The sequence below is a fragment of the Uranotaenia lowii genome, chromosome 2 (assembly GCF_029784155.1).
Source record: "Uranotaenia lowii strain MFRU-FL chromosome 2, ASM2978415v1, whole genome shotgun sequence".
Classification (NCBI taxonomy): domain Eukaryota; kingdom Metazoa; phylum Arthropoda; class Insecta; order Diptera; family Culicidae; genus Uranotaenia; species Uranotaenia lowii.
The window spans coordinates 379,018,457-379,039,462 of NC_073692.1; the positions used below are offsets into that span (position 1 = coordinate 379,018,457).

The 21,006-nt window shown below is 31.2% G+C and overlaps 1 protein-coding gene across 1 annotated transcript in view; it reads right to left on the reverse strand.

Moving 5' to 3' along the window:
* Positions 1–381: 381 nt before the first annotated feature.
* Positions 382–21,006, reverse strand: part of LOC129742128 (uncharacterized) — a 320,969-nt gene continuing 300,344 nt past the window's right edge. Inside the window, exon 7 of the mRNA XM_055733972.1 lies at positions 382–1,745. Within this exon, the coding sequence (XP_055589947.1) occupies positions 1,609–1,745 (137 nt within the window). The 3' untranslated portion in view covers positions 382–1,608. The remainder of the gene's footprint in view (positions 1,746–21,006) is intronic.

The window sequence follows — 21,006 nt, forward strand, 5'->3', positions numbered from 1 at the left end:
ACTGTGCGCCTTAAGTAAACGCAACAACGGATGCTTATTTTGTCAAACATTTCAAGACACTATTCAGTGCTATCCCATTTTTGACGGTCGCCATGTGCCAAGGAAAGCCACTTTACAATATGTAAGTGCTGTAAAATTCAATTTATGTAATAATTAATGTGCTTTTTTAAAGTTACAATTGACATTATTGTTAGCAGATGTAGACGTTAATTTCAGAAAAGGTTTAATTTAAACAAAAGAGATACAATTTTGAGGAAAAATCAATAACTTTATTCACGAAAGAATAAAAATTTGAGCTTTATCGTTTCCTATGATCAAACCTTAAAAATAATTTTTTAATGGAATTGTGATACTACAGAGAAAATTCCAAAAACAGCAACATTGCTTTAATCAGTTTATTTCCTCCAAAATACTCTGTATTCTGGTGTAATCTGTCCCTTAAATTTAAATTTCGTTTCCACTGTTTGTTTTTTTTTCACACCGCAACGTTGTTCCTTTCATTTGTTGCCTATCGAACATTCGTCTGTAGTCTGTTTTCGAATTATCATATACAGGTTTGTCCCAATTTGGTTTCACACCTTCTTTTGGTTTGTTCTGCGTTGTGATTCTCATTTCGATTATTTTATTCCTATCGTTTTGTTCTTGTTTTGTCTAAACTTTGTTAAATTTTGTTTTTATTTTCATTAGAGATTTGTTTTACCTTTACATATCTAACATGTTTGAATATTTCTCTCTTAATTTTCCGAAAACGAAAAATATACAATATGTATGTATGTCTCGTCAAAACTGCTCGCGCGTTTGTTTTGTACAAAAATATTGACGTTTCAATGAAAAAAACTTTTTTTTTGTTCGCCTTGCTAAGCTTTGCATTTTGTTTTATCTATTATTTTCCACGATTTAACCGTTACGTTTCGTTTCGACGAGAGTTTGTTCTGTATAAAAAATAACTAACCTAACGGGAAACAGGGGATCTTCTTGAGATTTTTTTTTGTTTGAAGAAAACGGAAAACTGTCAACGTGGGAAAAATATTTTGTTCACACCTTCTTGCAGTCCTGGAATTTGAACTAGCATTTGGTTGTGTTCTATATAAGAATGTATGTATGTGTCTATTTTGTTTTATTTCTCTATCGTTCTCCCACGAAAGTTTCACATGCTGATAAACTCATTCCAACTTAACAAACAACAGGTTTCTCCTATTTTACACTTGTCAGCCAGCAAATCACTGACAGTTGTTTATTCTAGAAGGTTTTTCCCATGCATTCCCACCATGCTCGCTCTCTTAGTATTCAACAACTCGCTAAACTTATACATATCTTATCGCTATGCTTTAGTGTACAAGGTTTTCGTTTTTTTTTTCGTTTTATTTCCATCTCCTTAATTTTATTTTCTCATTCTTCCACTAAATTGTTAGTGTCTTCGTTTGACTAGCACATTATTTTTAGTTTGTCCCTAGTTCAAGTCCAGTGAAAAGACTAGAAGAAGGGTTTCATCCATTCAGCATGTGTAGGACCCATTCAAGCGTGTTTCGTTCGCGGATTGCGGGAATTTAATTCCACAATTTATCGCTACAGAACAAAATGGCGTTCCTCGGTCGGCTACGAGTGCTGCTATCTGGTGGCCAGACGCCGCAACAGCAACAGGAAGAGCAGCTGCTTCAACAGACACTTGAGTTCCAGGGTTCCGGGGCCGAGCAGGGCGGAGAAGGCACACGATCGCTGGTAAATTCCGTACGGATTTGCGGTTCCTGGAAAGAAAACGGAAGAAGAAAGCAAAAGATGACCGGTTAAATTCGAAGAATTAATTGTCTATTCGCTTTGAGCGGGGTTTGGCATCTGTAGGAACGATAGTTAGTTGGAGCGAAATGTCGGTATACAAAACACTTGCTGGTTTATGAATTATTCATCCGAACAAGCTCAACCCGACAAGATGCTGCAGAGCCATTGAATAGTAATAAGTCCTGTTGAATTTTGATGCCCGTTGAATCCGAGACACGGGATTTCTAAGGAGCCGTTTATCTATTAAACAGATGAGAGATTTTTACGTGGATTTCGGTTTTAATAGATTTGCTGTTTAAAAGATTAGAAATGAATTTCAACAAACTTCACTTACAATTTCAATCAGTTTCTATCGCTCGACTATACCCATTCTATATGAGAACAAAACCTTTAAGATTGTTTGATTAAAATTTCCATTTTTTTCATTTTTGATTTTTCTTTTGTAAAACGGAATAACCAGCAAAAAAAAATTCCAATAAAATTATTGGTTTGCAAATAAAAAACACCTCGAAAAAATCTTGGGAGCTTACATTATACATGACAAAAATGACAAAAATGACAAAAATGACAAAAATGACAAAAATGACAAAAATGACAAAAATGACAAAAATGACAAAAATGACAAAAAGACAAAAATGACAAAAATGACAAAAATGACAAAAATGACAAAAATGACAAAAATGACAAAAATGACAAAAATGACAAAAATGACAAAAATGACAAAAATGACAAAAATGACAAAAATGACAAAAATGACAAAATTGACAAAAATGACAAAAATGAAAAAAATGACAAAAATGACAAAAATGACAAAAATGACAAAAATGACAAAAATGACAAAAATGACAAAAATGACAAAAATGACAAAAATGACAAAAATGACAAAAATGACAAAAATGACAAAAATGACAAAAATGACAAAAATGACAAAAATGACAAAAATGACAAAAATGACAAAAATGACAAAAATGGCAAAAATGACAAAAATGACAAAAATGACAAAAATGACAAAAATGACAAAAATGACAAAAATGACAAAAATGACAAAAATGACAAAAATGACAAAAATGACAAAAATGACAAAAATGACAAAAATGACAAAAATGACAAAAATGACAAAAATGACAAAAATGACAAAAATGACAAAAATGACAAAAATGACAAAAATGACAAAAATGACAAAAATGACAAAAATGACAAAAATGACAAAAAGACAAAAATGACAAAAATGACAAAAATGACAAAAATGACAAAAATGACAAAAATGACAAAAATGACAAAAATGACAAAAATGACAAAAATGACAAAAATGACAAAAATGACAAAAATGACAAAAATGACAAAAATGACAAGAATGACAAAAATGACAAAAATGACAAAAATGACAAAAATGACAAAAATGACAAAAATGACAAAAATGACCAAAATGACAAAAATGACAAAAATGACAAAAATGACAAAAATGACAAAAATGACAAAAATGACAAAAATGACAAAAATGACAAAAATGACAAAAATGACAAAAATGACAAAAATGACAAAAATGACAAAAATGACAAAAATGACCAAAATGACAAAAATGACAAAAATGACAAAAATGACAAAAATGACAAAAATGACAAAAATGACAAAAATGACAAAAATGACAAAAATGACAAAAATGACAAAAATGACAAAAATGACAAAAATGACAAAAATGACAAAAATGACAAAAATGACAAAAATGACAAAAATGACAAAAATGACAAAAATGACAAAAATGACAAAAATGACAAAAATGACAAAAATGACAAAAATGACAAAAATGACAAAAATGACAAAAATGACAAAAATAATAAGAATGACAAAAATGACAAAAATGACAAAAATGACAAAAATGACAAAAATGACAAAAATGGCAAAAATGACAAAAATGACAAAAATGACAAAAATGACAAAAATGACAAAAATGACAAAAATGACAAAAATGACAAAAATGACAAAATGACAAAAATGACAAAAATGACAAAAGTGACAAAAATGACCAAAATGACAAAAATGACAAAAATGACAAAAATGACAAAAATGACAAAAATGAAAAAAAAATGACAAAAATGACAAAAATGACAAAAATGACAAAAATGACAAAAATGACAAAAATGACAAAAATGACAAATATGACAAAAATGACAAAAATGACAAAAATGACAAAAATGACAAAAATGACAAAAATGACAAAAATGACAAAAATGACAAAAATGACAAAAATGACAAAAATGACAAAAATGACAAAAATGACAAAAATGACAAAAATGACAAAAATGACAAAAATGACAAAAATGACAAAAATGACAAAAATGACAAAAATGACAAAAATGACAAAAATGACAAAAATGACAAAAATGACAAAAATGACAAAAACGACAAAAACGACAAAAACGACAAAAATCACAAAAATCACAAAAATCACAAAAATCACAAAAATCACAAAAATCACAAAAATCACAAAAATCACAAAAATCACAAAAATCACAAAAATCACAAAAATGACAAAAATGACAAAAATGACAAAAATGACAAAAATGACAAAAATGACAAAAATGACAAAAATGACAAAAATGACAAAAATGACAAAAATGACAAAAATGACAAAAATGACAAAAATCACAAAAATCACAAAAATCACAAAAATTACAAAAATGACAAAAATGACAAAAAAAGAAAAAAAACGAAAAAAAAAAATGACAAAAATGAAATAAATGATAAAAGAATATTATAAAATTGACAAAAATGGCTCAAACCTCGATTAAGTAGCACAAAAAAAATCCTTGTGTTCACCGAGCCTTGCGCCTGGATGATATCGGAAACCAGAGCAAAAGTAAAGGATTTGAAATGTTATTCGTGTTATCCAAGGTTTTACTTATCTGTGGTGGTTCTTCCTCCAACGACCTCGGATAAGTGGAGTTTCTGTATTGACATTTCGAAATGTCAACTAGAGACAACTCTCTGGAGCCACCAAAAATGGAAAATGTTAAAATGTTCAACGAATTTCCCCAAAAATATATTCCATATATAAAATATGGAATTTATTTTTGGAGAAAGTCGTGGAACACCCTTTAGACTGCATTAATTTTCAGCCGAAAAAGCACTAGAACACATAATCATTTCTTGCTTTAACATACCTTAAAATTTTTTAGAGAAGATGTTTTTCTTCTCTGGAGCCACGTTCAAAGCTTTAGAATTACGCTGCTATCAATTACGAAATATTAAATTAACTGGTAAAAGTTTCTTGCATTTTTTGCAATCTAAATGGGGCTTCATTTACTTTCATTCAATTATTTCTTTTATTTGTCAGTGTCAGTGAACTTTGTAAAAGTTTTCCATAAAAAAGCGGGACGGCGGGACATTCAACAAAAAAAGCGAGAGTAAGGTTGTCACTCTATCAGGTTTAATCAGGTCTATCGTGTGTTGTAATATAAATTCTTTTTAGCTCAAATATTAGGTAGCTAAACAAACTTTAAAGTTAACAAAAAGTTTGCATTAATTGCTAAACAACTTCTAACCAGCTTCAAAAAGCACTTTTATAAGCAGTACAAAAAATCGAAAAAAAACTTCTTAATCACTTCTTCATATGTTTTCTCAAGTCCGCTTATTTGATTCAAATTAATCAACCATATTTGTATAACTAATTCACATTTCAATAACATGTACTTACCAAGCCTCGAACCCAAGTTCTCTGCTTGAAAATTGAGCTACATACTTGCTGTTCTATATGAACATCATGAGTAGGCAAAGATTTTTCTTAATATGATGATTTTCTTCAGAACGACTTTCCGGTTCTTAATCTCTATTTTATTCCAACTTTCAAGTTGTTAAAAAGTTTTTCCAGAACCAAATGTGTACCCCACATTGTCGTTTCACACATGTTCAGTTTAGGTATGCTTTTATTTTTAAGAGCTAAAGTGCCAAAAAATTAGCAAAGGAGTTAATATTTTTGATAAAGAACACACATAAAACATGATTTCTTTTGAATTTCATTTTGATTAATCCGATTGATATCATAAATTACTCTCAATCTGATAAATAAGAGCTATGACAAAGTTTCACTACTTCCGATGAACGAATATGACTCTTTATTTTGCGTAAGCGATCATGTTTGTTGACCTTGGATCTTGGAAGTTGCGTTAACATCTTCGTGGAAATAATGGACGTGTGTTTACTGTTTGCTGCTGTCGAAAATAGGATTTCATGTGAATTTTCAGCCCTTATTTTCGACAGCTTAGAAAACAGTTGAAATTTGATTAAATGTTATCGAATGAAGAAAAAAATCTATGAAAATATTTAATTTAGAGTCCGTTATATGAATACATATGAATACATGAAAATATTTCGTAGTTGGTCGATAGAATTGAATTTAAAAAGGTGATTTGAACGATTACTTTTAAATTAATTATTTTGTCCTGTAAAACAACTTATTTCAATTTTTTATGTTCAACAAATGGGACACAAAAAAAAAAAGAAATTTATGCACATTCATGGCTGGCCCAACTTAGAAGAAGGATAGTCCTTTCATTAAAAATCTATCGAAATCAAGCCTTCAATCTTGGATTCAGATCTGGCCTAGATATTGTTGTTTCAAAGATACAACATTTAAAACAAATATACAACTATAATCCAAGCAACCAAAATTCCCATAGCCACTTAAATATGTGCCAATGAAGTTTGGATTTGGCTTAACAAGAGATTTGCGGGAAATCTTCAAGCGTATCGGGGCTAGGATCATCGAATGACCCTACGCCAGGACGAGCAAGACATTCTAACAAAATTGACAAACATGACGATATTGACAGAATTCACCAAATATAAAAAACAGATAAAACTTTAAAACTGACAATTTTATCAAATTTTTAAATTCGGTGAATTCTGTAAATATCGTCATGAAATCAAAAACAAAAAAAAAGAAAAAAAATTAAAAAATTCAAAAAGTTCTAAAAATTGATCAAAATTACAATAACAATTAAAATTATAAATCACTTTGATAAAATTAACTTATTTTACAAAACCAATAAAACCAACAAAATTGAAAAAAAAACTGTCAAACTGAGAAAATATACAAAATTGAATTAAATGACAAACATGAATTTTATCGATTATTTTCTTTTTTGTCGATTCGGTGATTTTTGTCATTTTGATAATGATTGTATTTTTTTTAACTTTTATAATTTTGTAATTTTTGAAACCATTTTTGTCATTTTTGTCAATTTTTGTCAATTTTTGTAAATTTTTGTCAATTTTTGTCAATTTTTGTCAATTTTTGTAATTTTTGTCATTTTTGTCATTTTGTCATTTTTGTCATTTTTGTCATTTTTGTCATTTTTGTAATTTTTGTAATTTTTGTCATTTTTGTCATTTTTGTAATTTTTGTAACGTTTGTCATTTTTGTCATTTTTATCATTTTTGTCATTTTTGTCATTTTTGTCATTTTTGTCATTTTTGTCATTTTTGTCATTTTTGTCATTTTTGTCATTTTTGTCATATTTGTCATATTTGTCATTTTTGTCATTTTTGTCATTTTTGTCATTTTTGTAATTTTTGTCATTTTTGTCATTTTTGTCATTTTTGTCATTTTTGTCATTTTTGTCATTTTTGTCATTTTTGTCATTTTTGTCATTTTTGTCATTTTTGTCATTTTTGTCATTTTTGTCATTTTTGTCATTTTTGTCATTTTTGTCATTTTTGTCATTTTTGTCATTTTTGTCATTTTTGTCATTTTTGTCATTTTTGTCATTTTTGTCATTTTTGTCATTTTTGTCATTTTTGTCATTTTTGTCATTTTTGTCATTTTTGTCATTTTTGTCATTTTTGTCATTTTTGTCATTTTTGTCATGTGAGTTATTTTTGTCATTTTTGTCATTTTTGTCATTTTTGTCATTTTTTTCATTTTTGTAATTTTTTCATTTTTGTCATTTTGGTCACGTGAGTTATTTTTGTCATTTTTGTCATTTTTGTCGTTTCTGTCATTTTTGTCATTTTTGTCATTTTTGTCATTTTTGTCATTTTTGTCATTTTTGTCATTTTTGTCATTTTTGTAATTTTTGTCATTTTTGTCATTTTTGTCATTTTTGTCATTTCTGTCATTTTTGTCATTTTTGTCATTTTTGTCATTTTTGTCATTTTTGTCATTTTTGTCATTTTTGTCATTTTTGTCATTTTTGTCATTTTTGTCATTTTTGTCATTTTTGTTATTTTTGTCATTTTTGTCATTTTTGTCATTTTTGTCATTTTTGTCATTTTTGTCATTTTTGTCATTTTTGTCATTTTTGTCATTTTTGTCATTTTTGTCATTTTTGTCATTTTTGTCATTTTTGTCATTTTTGTCATTTTTGTCATTTTTGTCATTTTTGTCATTTTTGTCATTTTTGTCATTTTTGTCATTTTTGTCATTTTTGTCACTTTTGTCATTTTTGTCATTTTTGTCATTTTGGTCATTTTTGTCATTTTTGTCATTTTTGTCATTTTTGTTATTTTTGTCATTTTTGTCATTTTTGTCATTTTTGTCATTTTTGTCATTTTTGTCATTTTTGTCATTTTTGTCATTTTTGTCATTTTTGTCATTTTTGTCATTTTTGTCATTTTTGTCATTTTTGTCATTTTTGTCATTTTTGTCATTTTTGTCATTTTTGTCATTTTTGTCATTTTTGTCATTTTTGTCATTTTTGTCATTTTTGTCATTTTTGTCATTTTTGTCATTTTTGTCATTTTTGTCATTTTTGTCATTTTTGTCATTTTTGTCATTTTTGTCATTTTTGTCATTTTTGTCATTTTTGTCATTTTTGTCATTTTTGTCATTTTTGTCATTTTTGTCATTTTTGTCATTTTTGTCATTTTTGTCATTTTTGTCATTTTTGTCATTTTTGTCATTTTTGTGATTTTTGTCATTTTTGTCATTTTTGTCATTTTTGTCATTTTTGTCATTTTTGTCATTTTTGTCATTTTTGTCATTTTTGTCATTTTTGTCATTTTTGTCATTTTTGTCATTTTTGTCATTTTTGTCATTTTTGTCATTTTTGTCATTTTTGTCATTTTTGTCATTTTTGTCATTTTTGTCATTTTTGTCATTTTTGTCATTTTTGTCATTTTTGTCATTTTTGTCATTTTTGTCATTTTTGTCATTTTTGTCATTTTTGTCATTTTTGTCATTTTTGTCATTTTTGTCATTTTTGTCATTTTTGTCATTTTTGTCATTTTTGTCATTTTTGTCATTTTTGTCATTTTTGTCATTTTTGTCATTTTTGTCATTTTTGTCATTTTTGTCATTTTTGTCATTTTTGTCATTTTTGTCATTTTTGTCATTTTTGTCATTTTTGTCATTTTTGTCATTTTTGTCATTTTTGTCATTTTTGTCATTTTTGTCATTTTTGTCATTTTTGTCATTTTTGTCGTTTTTGTCATTTTTGTCATTTATTGTAATTTTTTGTCATTTTTTTGTCATTTTTTGTCGTTTTTTGTCATTTTTTGTCATTTTTGTCATTTTTGTCATTTTTGTCATTTTTGTCATTTTTGTCATTTTTGTCATTTTTGTCATTTTTGTCATTTTTGTCATTTTTGTCATTTTTGTCATTTTTGTCATTTTTGTCATTTTTGTCATTTTTGTCATTTTTGTCATTTTTGTCATTTTTGTCATTTTTGTCATTTTTGTCATTTTTGTCATTTTTGTCATTTTTGTCATTTTTGTCATTTTTGTCATTTTTGTCATTTTTGTCATTTTTGTCATTTTTGTCATTTTTGTCGTTTTTGTCATTTTTGTCATTTATTGTAATTTTTTGTCATTTTTTTGTCATTTTTTGTCGTTTTTTGTCATTTTTTGTCATTTTTGTCAATTTTGTTATTTTTGTTATTTTTGTAGTTTTTTCAAATTTTGTCTTTTTTTGAAGGTTTTGTCACTGATAAGGATTTTGTCATTGTTGTCAATTTGTTATATTTTTGACTATTTTTTGTTTTTTTTTTGCCATTTCTTCAAATTGACCGATTTTGTCAGTATTGACGTTTTTGTTAAATTTGTCAATATTGTCAATGTTGTGTTGAGTGTCCAGTTCCTGGCCATTTTAACGTTCTCGGGGATTGGGAAATCTAACGATCCCGGGAATTCTCGGGATCCCGGGAAAAATTGAAAATTAAAATTTGAACTTCTTTAACCTTATCTTTAACTTAACTGGATTTTTGCATCACAATTTTGAAATAATTATAAAAGATTTTCCTCTATCGATGGACGTTGCTTAGTTAGACTTCAGGTTATTCATCAAATCTCGTAAATTTTCAGATAACTATTCTTTTGTTTCAAAATATGTCATTTCTTTGTCGATGATTTTGACCCTGTCAACAGTTTGCGAAACGAAGTTCTTAACGATGATTGTTGTAAGATAGAGTATTCAGATTTTTTCGTAGCGTTTCTTTATTGAAATTGTTTTGTCTATTTCACGTTTGCTCTAAGTTTTCGAACATTTAAACCTTTTTTTTTTTATCAAATTCAATTTATGAACCAGTTTTTTCGAAAAAAAAAGTCAAAGAAGAACTATCATTTTCCATGCGAAACTTGATTCATTTCTCCAATTTAGATCGCGTAAATTTTAAGTAACTAAGCACTTTTTAATGGCTTCGGGAATTTCCGGGATTTTTTAGCGTTTCTTTGGATTCGGGAATTCCCGATTTTGCTTTATTCCCGGGAACTCGGTCGGCTGAATAACTTTGTTGAAGACCGCAACTTTCTCAAATATTTCAGTCATAAATGAAACATCTCCGTCAATTTTTTTTATTCTTCTTTCAAACCTTTGTTAATGGATGACTTCAAAATTCATATAGGTATTTGGAGGAAATATTATGTGGAAAATGTTTCACTTTTGTTTCACATTATAACATTTGTAATAGTTTTGATATTTTGAAAAAGTTTTGATTAAATTCTAGTTTTTTCAGTAAATTTTTCTCCCCTGCCAGAAGAGTTAAACATCTCAGAAAATAAAATTAAAACAATGAGTTATCGAACGTTAAAAAATACGTAGGTAACCTCGAGTGGTTTAAATAAAAAGTATCAAATAAATAAAATCATCATTCACAACATTCGAAATTTTGAATCATTTTTTCAAATAAAAACTTTAACGATAAACACAACAAATACCACAAAAGCTATCACAGCCCAAACGAAGTAGACTGAAATGAAGGTATCGTTAGTTTTTTGTATTTTCTCTCTAGTTTCTTTGATAATTTTTTTAGAATTTTTCACCCGTTCTCTGCATGAAAACAACTTTTCTTCATACTTTTTCAGCGGTTCACAATCGCAGCTTTTTGGACCGATTGGATTGGGAGGAATCCAAACTATTTCCGGCAACGAGAAGTTTCTCCTTAGGTTGATCATCGGTTTACCGAGAACGATTGCAGATTTGTAGGATTTTTCTGGGTCAGTATTTTGCACTACGAGAAACGTTGTCAGATCAGATTCCACGTCAAGGTATCTGAATGATCCCAGAGGCGAGCATTCCAGTGGTATGAAAGCTCTCCTTCCAAACCGACTGATCACAACATCAAAATTGGTACAAGTATTCCACAGGAAGTTGAGGTCGAAAATAAAATTTCTATCGCACATGAACGAAAGTATAACTCTATAAGTGGAAAGCATTTTATTTCCATAAACTTTAACCGCAATGCTCAAACAAGCCGGATCGACCGCGTTTGGGACCAGATGATCCACTAGGTATCGCTGATTTTCGTTCCGGCGACGTTTTTCCCGTTTTTCCGCTTCCGGATGCTCCAAATACCCTGCCAAGGTCCAATTGTCCAGAACCATCCTTTGGCCACTGAAGTCTATGCACTCCGAAGGTATTTTGAAATCTACGTAATCCCTGCAGGATAATACAGGAAACTTACATTCGGATTTGTCTGCATTTGATTCAGCTGACAGTATCAGACAAACTAATGTGATAATCGAGAAAACTGTTGATTGACTCTTGCTGGCTGTGAACATGGGGCTTTGCGACAATGTAAGTTCTTGGAACAAGCTTCGAAAAGGTTATGACCGTCTGACATTTATTCGTCCAAATCAGGAAGTGCCAATAATCGAACTTTAATTATGTTTGCGCTCAATTAGTTTTCCTAAATTTGGCTCGGAAGACTTGATATCTTTCTTTCCTGTATTAATGGTGATTTCGAAATCTTGAACTTTCTCATTCTATCCCAGCAAACATTTTAGAGGGTATACCGCAGGAACAACAGAATAATTCAAAAAAAAAATATACCAGATGAAAAGATTGTATTAAACTTACCTAAATAGCATATAGCTACAAAAGTGGAGGCGATATATCTACAATGACAAGATTTTAACGACTCGATTTCCCCACAAAAGGCAAAATATACGATTGTAAGTAATTTGAGTAAAACGAAAAAAAAATTCCCCGACCGAGATTTGAACCACAGTCCTCCGAGTTGGTTGTCCGGTATCTTAATACGATGCCAACTCATCAGTTGATACGGTTTGCGCTATAGCTCTATATCTTAGATTTTCTGTTCACGAACCGGTCAAAGGAAGAAAGAAGGAAGGATCGCACATTTATCGTAAATCAGTTCACTCAAATAGTAAATGTCGAATTAGCATATTCTCAACTATTTGGAGACATATTTACGAATTGACTTAACTGCTATCCGATTCAACTTTTTTTGGGCCAAGCTTGTCGTAAATGAATGATAGAAAATCAGTCAATACCAACTTGTTTACAATGGTTATTGAATATGTCTTAATATTCGATTTGGATTATCATTTCTATTACGATTTCATGTTAGCTGGGAACTTTCGAGTTGTGAACTCTAGACTTCTGATTTTTTAGCATTCTTAGCTGGCAGTTCGGCAATTCGATTTAACGAAACATTTTTTGATTTTTTTTTGCTTGTGCAATCTTAAAACAAATGTGAAAATGATATTTCTCAGCAGACAAAATCTTTTGTTCGCGAAAAATTCGGCACAATCCAATCAAATAACAGAGTAAAAATTGCAACAGATGTTTTCGGATTTGATACTATTTCATTTTGTTTGCCTCAGTGGGCAAACAATAATTCAGCTGGAAAATAAATTTGTTACTGTTGTTATTCGAAGAAATAGTTGTGATTTTTAAACCAGTTATAGCGTTAAGTTATGATGAGTATCCATAGGTGGATACAATTTTTACCAAATTTGAACAGGGCATTTTTCTGTTGCAAAATAGTTAAGGTTTGAAATATAATAGGTTGCAGTCGTTGCCTGTGTGCTACAAGTCCTCAAAATTTTGATCAGTGAAAATGAAGTTCTTCGTTGCTGTTATAGTATTTGCAGCTACGCTGCTAATTATTGATGCTGAAATAGTGGTAAGATCCTTCATTTCTTTAATTTTCTCTACGAGAGTTCAGGGTTTCTTTTAAAAGCATCAAAATATGAACAACATGTTTCTGAAATTTGTTTGTTGTGCTTCTCTCTTTCAGGCTAATGAATGTGATACATGCAAACAGATGGGCGCTACTAAATGCGTGATGAATAAGTATGGATATCAAGCGTGTCAAGGTGTACGTATCAGCAAACTTCGAACTGAACTATGATCAATTTATTGAACTTTTCAAAATTTGCTTACAGATTACCATCAACAACTGCAAGGACTGCGATAGGGTGGCTGAAAAAGCCGGATGTGTTGCCTTCTGCAGGCAAACCTACAATTTGATCTACTGTCAGATCAAAGACTGAAAAACAAAAATGTGGTTGATTTTAGAATTGGAATTGTGAAATTATTTAGAATCGAAATAATAACAGGAATAAAGTTTAATCTATTCTATTTTGGATGTTTTGAATTTTCCTATTCGATATCGATTCTTGGGGTGAAAAGTAGTGATTTACATTGATTTACATTACATTAAAAGGTTCAATCATTAAGTGAGCTAAAATGACTTCCTTTGTGGATGTACAGTGAGCGAAAAGTATCACTATGTGTTTTGCTTGTTAAAATATGAAATTTTCTTCCACAATTTGTTTTTAATTGTTTAACGGATGAATCAACCATAAGTAAATTTTTTTGGACGTAGCCATTCGCGCTAAGGACCATCCCGATCAGGAGGGAAAAACTAAATTATATCTAAATGAGATATTTTGATACTAATTTTTTTTCTATCTAAATGAGGTATAATTCAGAACTCGTAGGATGTTAAAATATCTCAAATTATATCAGAAATCTATGCGATCATAGCTAAATTATATCAATTTTAGATATTCTCCTTTCAAGATTATATCTCATTCAGATAGCATAGTTTGATATTGGACAGAACAAAACCTATCAATATCATAACTTATCAAGATATGAGTGCTTCGAGAAAAATTCAAGTGGAATATCAACCCGATCAGGAGAGCATATCAAAATAATAACTCAAACGTATCTCACCAAGATATTTACATCTGATTCAGTTATAATTAAGTACTAAAAAATTTAGATTTTAAGTTTCTCCAATCTGAAATATATCTTATCCTGATTGACAGACTTGAATGGGGTTGAGATAATTTTCAATTATAAAGAATTTTTTCGGATTGTCCTAAAATAAAATGATTATATCTTATTTTGATATATGTACAACTTTTTCTGAAACACGGACATCGAAGTCAACGGCCCAAACCGTACATTAATGAGTTTTGCTCAACAGATCCTTAAAGTTGGATCCAATTTTTGGGAAACCAAAAATGGAACATGGCTTCCCGATCAGGAGGGAAAAACTAAATTATATCAAGATGAGATATTTTGATACTAATATTTTTCCTATCTAAATGAGTTATAATTCAGTACTCGTAGGATGTTAAAATATCTCAAATTATATCAAAAAGTCTATGCGATCATAGGTGAATTATATCAATTTAAGATATGCTCCTTACAAGATTATATCTCGTTCAGATAGCATAGTTTGATATTGGGCAGAACAAAACCTATCAAAATTATATCTTATCAAGATATGAGTGCTTCGAGATTTTTTTTTTAGTGGAATGTCAATAAACCACATTATTTGCTAAAATCATGCCCCATTTTTGGTTTCCCAAAACTTAGATTCATTTTTATGAATCTTTTGAGCGAAACTCATAAACGTACGGTTTGGGCCGTTAACTTCGATGTCCGTGTTTCAGAAAAAGTTGTACGTATATCAAAATAAGATATAATCATTTTATTTTAGAACAATCCGAAAAAAATCTTGATCATTGAAAATGAGCTCAACCCCATTCAAGTCTGTCAATCAGAATAAGATAAAATTCAGATTGGAAAAAGTTAAAATCGAAAATTTAGAGTACTTAATTATAACTGAATCAGATGTAAATATCTTAATGAGATACGTTTGAGTTATTATTTTGATATGCTCTCCTGATCGGGTTTAGCAAATAATACCCGATCAGAAGGGAAAACCAAAATTATATCAAAATGAGATATTTTGATACTGATTTTTTTTTCTATCCGAATGAGTTATAATTCAGTACTCGTAGGATGTTAAAATATCTCAAATTATATCAAAAAATCTATACGATCATAGCTAAATTATATCAGTTTTTGATATGCTCTTATCAAGATTATATCTCGTTCAGATAGCATAGTTTGATATTGGGCAGAACAAATCCTATCAAAATTATAACTTATCAAGATATGAATGCTTCGAAAAAATTTTCTAGTGGAATGTCAGTAACCCACACTATTTGCTTTAGGCATGCTCCATTTTTGGTTTCCCAAAAATTCGATCCAATTTTATGAATCTGTTAAGCGAAACTCATTAAAGTACAGTTTGGGCCGTTGACTTCGATGTCCGTGTTTCAGAAAAAGTTGCACGTATATCAAAGTTAGATATAATCATTTTATTTTAGGACAATCCGAAAAAAATCTTTTTTACAGAAAATGAGCTGAACTCCATTCAAGTCTGTCAATCAGAATAAGATATATTTCAGATTGGAGAAACTTAAAATCGAAAATTTAAAGTACTTAATAATAACTGAATCAGATGTAAATACCTTGGTGAGATACGTTTGAGTTATTATTTTGATATGCTCTCCTGATCGGGATAATATGAAAAACGGGTGCGAAATATGAATGGTACCAATTGTGTTTTTCAACAAAAACAAGATTATTTCTATATATTTACTGTGTAAAAGTGAATGATAGTGCTTCGACGAATTGTTTGAACAGATAACTGCATTTTAAAGATTTTTCTAGAATTTCAAAGGTTTACAAAGGTTTTAAAAAGGGGTTTTAAGTGATCCTCTGCTAGTACTAAGAAATTTGATATTTGATCTGTTATTCTGTACCAAACGACTTACTTTCTTCATTAAAATGTCGTTAGACACGAATGCCATAATGCTGGTAAAGTGTCAAAAATAAAACCAAAAAAAAAAATATTAAAATGTCGTAATTAAGAAACAAACATTCTAAGTTTATTTTTTCAGTAAATTACACTTTTTTCCAGTTTTAAGTCGTAAATGGCAACATGATCTTTCAGTTAAAACCAAATTAAGTCTCATTATTGATTTTCCAGGTTTATTTAAAGGGTGATACGGTCAAAATTTGGTCAAGAGAGAACGCGTGTAAAACGGTGAAATCGTTCATTAAAAAAATAAAATTAAATTTCTTTTTCAAGTTAAATTAGTATAAAATTCAGGAAAAATATTCAGTTAGGCTTCCGTTTTTCCAAATCCGAATTGCCGGGCCTTACGCTTAACCCCTGCCATCAGATTTTGTACAGCCACCTTGTCCACCTTCTTCGCCGCAGAAAGCCAGTTTGCGTTGAACTGCTACTCGTCCTTAGCAGTTTTTTGGCCTTCTTTACACCCATAGAAGAGGTTGCAGAAATCCAATGCCTATTTAGCATATCTCTGTACCGATAATGCGCTGAAATGTGCACTGTGCCGAAAACGGTATGTTTGAAAAACCGTAACTGGCATAAGGACTCGGCTTCAAACCAAAATAATGACCACTACATTCAAGCAAAACAAGAAAAACATTTTATGGGATTTCCTTCCTATTGGATAATTCATCCCAGAAACAAGAAAATGAAAATTAAAACTACAGCCCCGTAATGAGAATCGAACTCAAATTACCAATCAAAGCGTCTTGCCAGTCCGGCATTTTAACCAGTGTACTATTCAAGCTTCATGCAGGATGAGAGATTTTTGTCATAGGCTTTCTGTCACCGATCAATCACAAAACAAAAACGCACAACGGTGGCTTCCCGGCGTTTGGCCTTCTTTCAATGCATTCCTTTGTCTTGCGATGGAAACGGGAGTGAAGGAACGGGAAACCCATTGAATGAGAACTGTGCTTTGCTTACTGCCTGCTATTACATACACACGCTACATATACACAGCTGCTAAAGCCGGGCAGCTTGGCCGTTGGTTGTTTGCTGGTGAATCGAAGGAATGTTTTTGTTGTTGCTTTTGCTACATACACACGCACAGCTTAGCCGTGGTTGTTTGCCGGTAGATTGAATTGAAGCAATGTTTTTTTTGTTGCTTTTACTGCATACACACGCACAGCTTGGCCGTGGTTGTTTGCCGGTTGATTGAAGGGATTGAATTAGAAGGATGTTTTTGTTGTTGCTTTTGCTACATTCACACGCACAGTGATCGGTTCGCTGGCTGCCTGATGTTGCTCGGTATTTATTTCTATCCTTCTTCGTCTTGTGATGCGATAGGGAGGGACGTGAATTCGTTTTTATTTTGTTTCTTTCAGACATACGCAATTCGGGTTACTTCCCAAGTAACAATTTTAGCTTTATTATGGTCAGCAAAATATCGTTTGGACTATCGCATTAATCTTCATAAAAAGCTAAAGCGCATTCTATAACATCACCTGGACTCTAATAAAGCCAAAATCAGGCTATTTGGCCCTACCCTAGAAACGTCATCAAGACATATAATTGTTGGTCATCAATGTTGGTCAGCAAAGCTTTTAAAAAGCTATTATAAAACATGTTAGAAATTTTTGTTTTTTTTCGGTTCTGTCAGTTCTCGGAGTTTGTTTTTTTATTTTTTCCAGCAACCATAATGGTTGATGAATGATGATTGCATTATTCAGATATGATCTGGTAAAATTAATAGCTAAAAAAACCAATGTTTTAACCATATATTGAGCTTCTTTTCTACTGCCAGTCAAGATTTTGGGTAAAATGTATATGAAATAGTATCTTAAAATAAATGCGCCTCGTCAAATCTGATGGTCAATCATGATGGAATTGATGGAAAAAGGCCTGAAAAAAATATTTTCCAATGCTTGCATTGTGAATCCATCAACATGGCGTCATTTTGTGCCCTTAGATTTTGCAACCAACATGGCGTGAGTCAATTCATAGTTTTATTATGGTTTAAAGATGACCCCAAAAAAAGCTACGATTTGACGTTTCTCTCGCAAGCCAACCAATTACACGCTAAGGTTGAGTTCCTCATTTCTGAGTTGTTAATCATTAGTACAGTAAATGAGGACAGACTTTTTGAATGAAAAGGGATTGGTTTTGAATGACCCGTGGAATAAATCATGAGTTAAAGTCAAATTTCGTTGTCTGACGCCATCTTGAAATCCAAGATGGCGGCTTCCGCTGAACTTTAAAATGGTGTAAATGACTTGAAATCGCATGAAACCCCAACAAAATGGGTATCGGGTGAAAGGGCCAAACGAGTAGAAGTTGAATTTCGCTATCAGACGCCATCTTGAAATGCAAGATGGCGGCATCCGCTCAACTTTTAATGCTTAATGCTGACAAAAAGTCGCATTAAACCACCACTATACGGGTATTGGGTGAAAGGGCTAAACTAGAAGTCGATTTTTTTCTTTCCGATGCCATCTTGAAATTCAAGATGGCAGCTTCCACTGAATTTGAAATACTGTTAATCAATGAAAATCGCTTGAACACAACTTTTTTCACGTAATACTACATTAAAACTACTATTTTAAGACAATTTAGATCATTTTAAATCACTTTTATTATTTTTTCATTATGTTTTTAATGCATTTAGCACTTTTCTTGTTTTGTTTATAGTTTTTGTTATTTTTTTGCCATTTATGTAATTCTATTATTCCTATCATGCTATTATGTTTAAATTGTATTGGTCTTATTCTTGCGAAAACTATAAGGTTATGTTGTTTCTGTTAACCGTCTGATTTAGGCACATGTGCCAAATTCGATGTTGCCAAAATCGAATGTTGCCAAAAACGAACGGGGTCTGTATTGTGGTGGTTTTTGTGGGATTTTCAGTAACTTACAGATTTTCAGAGAAACGCGAAAAGAGATATTTGACTTCTATCATTTAGCTTTAGCACCCAATACAATATATTTGGAAGTTTCATACTATTTTCATTCATTTACAGTATTTTTAAGTTCAGCTGAAGCCACCATCTTGGATTTCAAGATAGCGTCAGAATGCAAAAATATACTTTTTTTAGCATATCCCAATTGACAAACACCCATATTTTGGAGGTTTCATGCGATATTCAATGATTTAGAGCATTTTTAAAGTTTATAGAAAGCTGCCATCTTGAATTTCAAGATGGCGTAAGATAGCAATATTCGACTTCTACTCGTTAAGCCCTTCCACGCACTACCACCTGGGTTTCATGTCATTTTAAGTCATTTACTACATTTTAAAGTTTAGCGGAAGCCGCCATCTTGGATTTCAAGATGGCGTCAGATAGCGAAATTCAACTTCTACCGGTTGATTTCTTTCAACTTATACTCCTATAATATAGGTTTAATGCGATTTTCAGTCATTTACAGTATTTTCAAGTTGAGTGGTAGCCGCCATCTTGGATTTAAGATGGCGACGGGCAACGAAATTTGACTTCTACTCGTTTATTACTTTCACCTAATAACCATATTGTGAAGGTTTCACGATATTTTCAGTAATTTACAGCTTTGAAAATAAAAGCGGAAGCCGCCATCTTGAATTAATGATGGCGTCAAGCAAAAAATTTTTTCCTACTATTTGGGCCCTTTCAGTCAATACTCATATTGTAAAGATATTCATATCACTTTCGGTGATTTCAAGTTTTCAAAGATGTATTTTTTTAATTTTAACTCAAAACCAACACGCATAACTTACCAAAAATGTGTAAAAATGGGAGTTCCAATTCAAATATGTGCTATCTAATCTCTGCGTGTCCGGTTTTGACATCTTGATCGAGAACTGTCACTAAGTTTTATGGTGGTTTAATAATCATGCACTGAGTGCTATTATAGAACATGCAAAAGAAAGCTTGGAGCAAACTTCTAGGTTTGTGTTTTATTATAGTTTAAAAAAAGCATTCACAACTCTTTCAAAATAACTAAAACAGCATGTTTAATAAAAGTTTTATTAGCGTTTTCAAAACCATCTGAAAACATATGGTCGAAAAAAAATTATAAGCATTCTGCATGACCATAATAAAACCGCCATAAAATGAGCTGCATAAAAAATGCCATAATTAAACCATGATAAAACTTCCTAATGCTAGTTGGCATAATCTATGTTACTTGGGTTGGGAAGTTTATGCCGGTGGGAGCAAATGGAATCAGCACCGGTCGCGTTATCTTCTTGTACCAATAATGCCTTGTACCAATGATGCCGCCATAGGCACAGAGGCTGAATTGTGGGTGTAGGTTCCGCTTACCAATAGCCCAGTATTTCTCAATTGGGTGGAGCTCTAGCGTGTTGGGAGGGTTTTTGTCCTTGGGAAACACCTGCACGTTGTTGGCGGCGTACCACTCCATGGCCTTTTTACCGTAATGGCAAGATGCCAAATCCGGCCAAAACAGTACGGAACAACCGTGTTTCTTCAGGAAAGGCAGCAGACGTTTATCCAAACACTCTTTCACGTAAATTTCTTGGTTGACAGTCCCGGAAGCTACGAAAATGCTGCTTTTCAAGCCACAGGTACAGATGGCTTGCCAAACCAGATATTTCTTTGCGAACTTTGACAGTTTCATGTGCTTGAAAATATCTGCTACCTTTTCCCTTCCTTTTGCCGTATAAAACTCCTGTCCCGGAAGCTGCTTGTAGTCGGCTTTGACGTAGGTTTCGTCGTCCATTACCACGCAGTCAAACTTCGTCAGCATCGTCGTATACAGCCTCCGGGATCGCGCTTTGGCCATCGTACTTTGTTTATCATCGTGATTTGGAGTCACTACCTTCTTGTAAATCGATAGTCCGGCTCGTTTTTTGGCTCGATGCACGGTTGTAGACGATACACCCAGCTTATT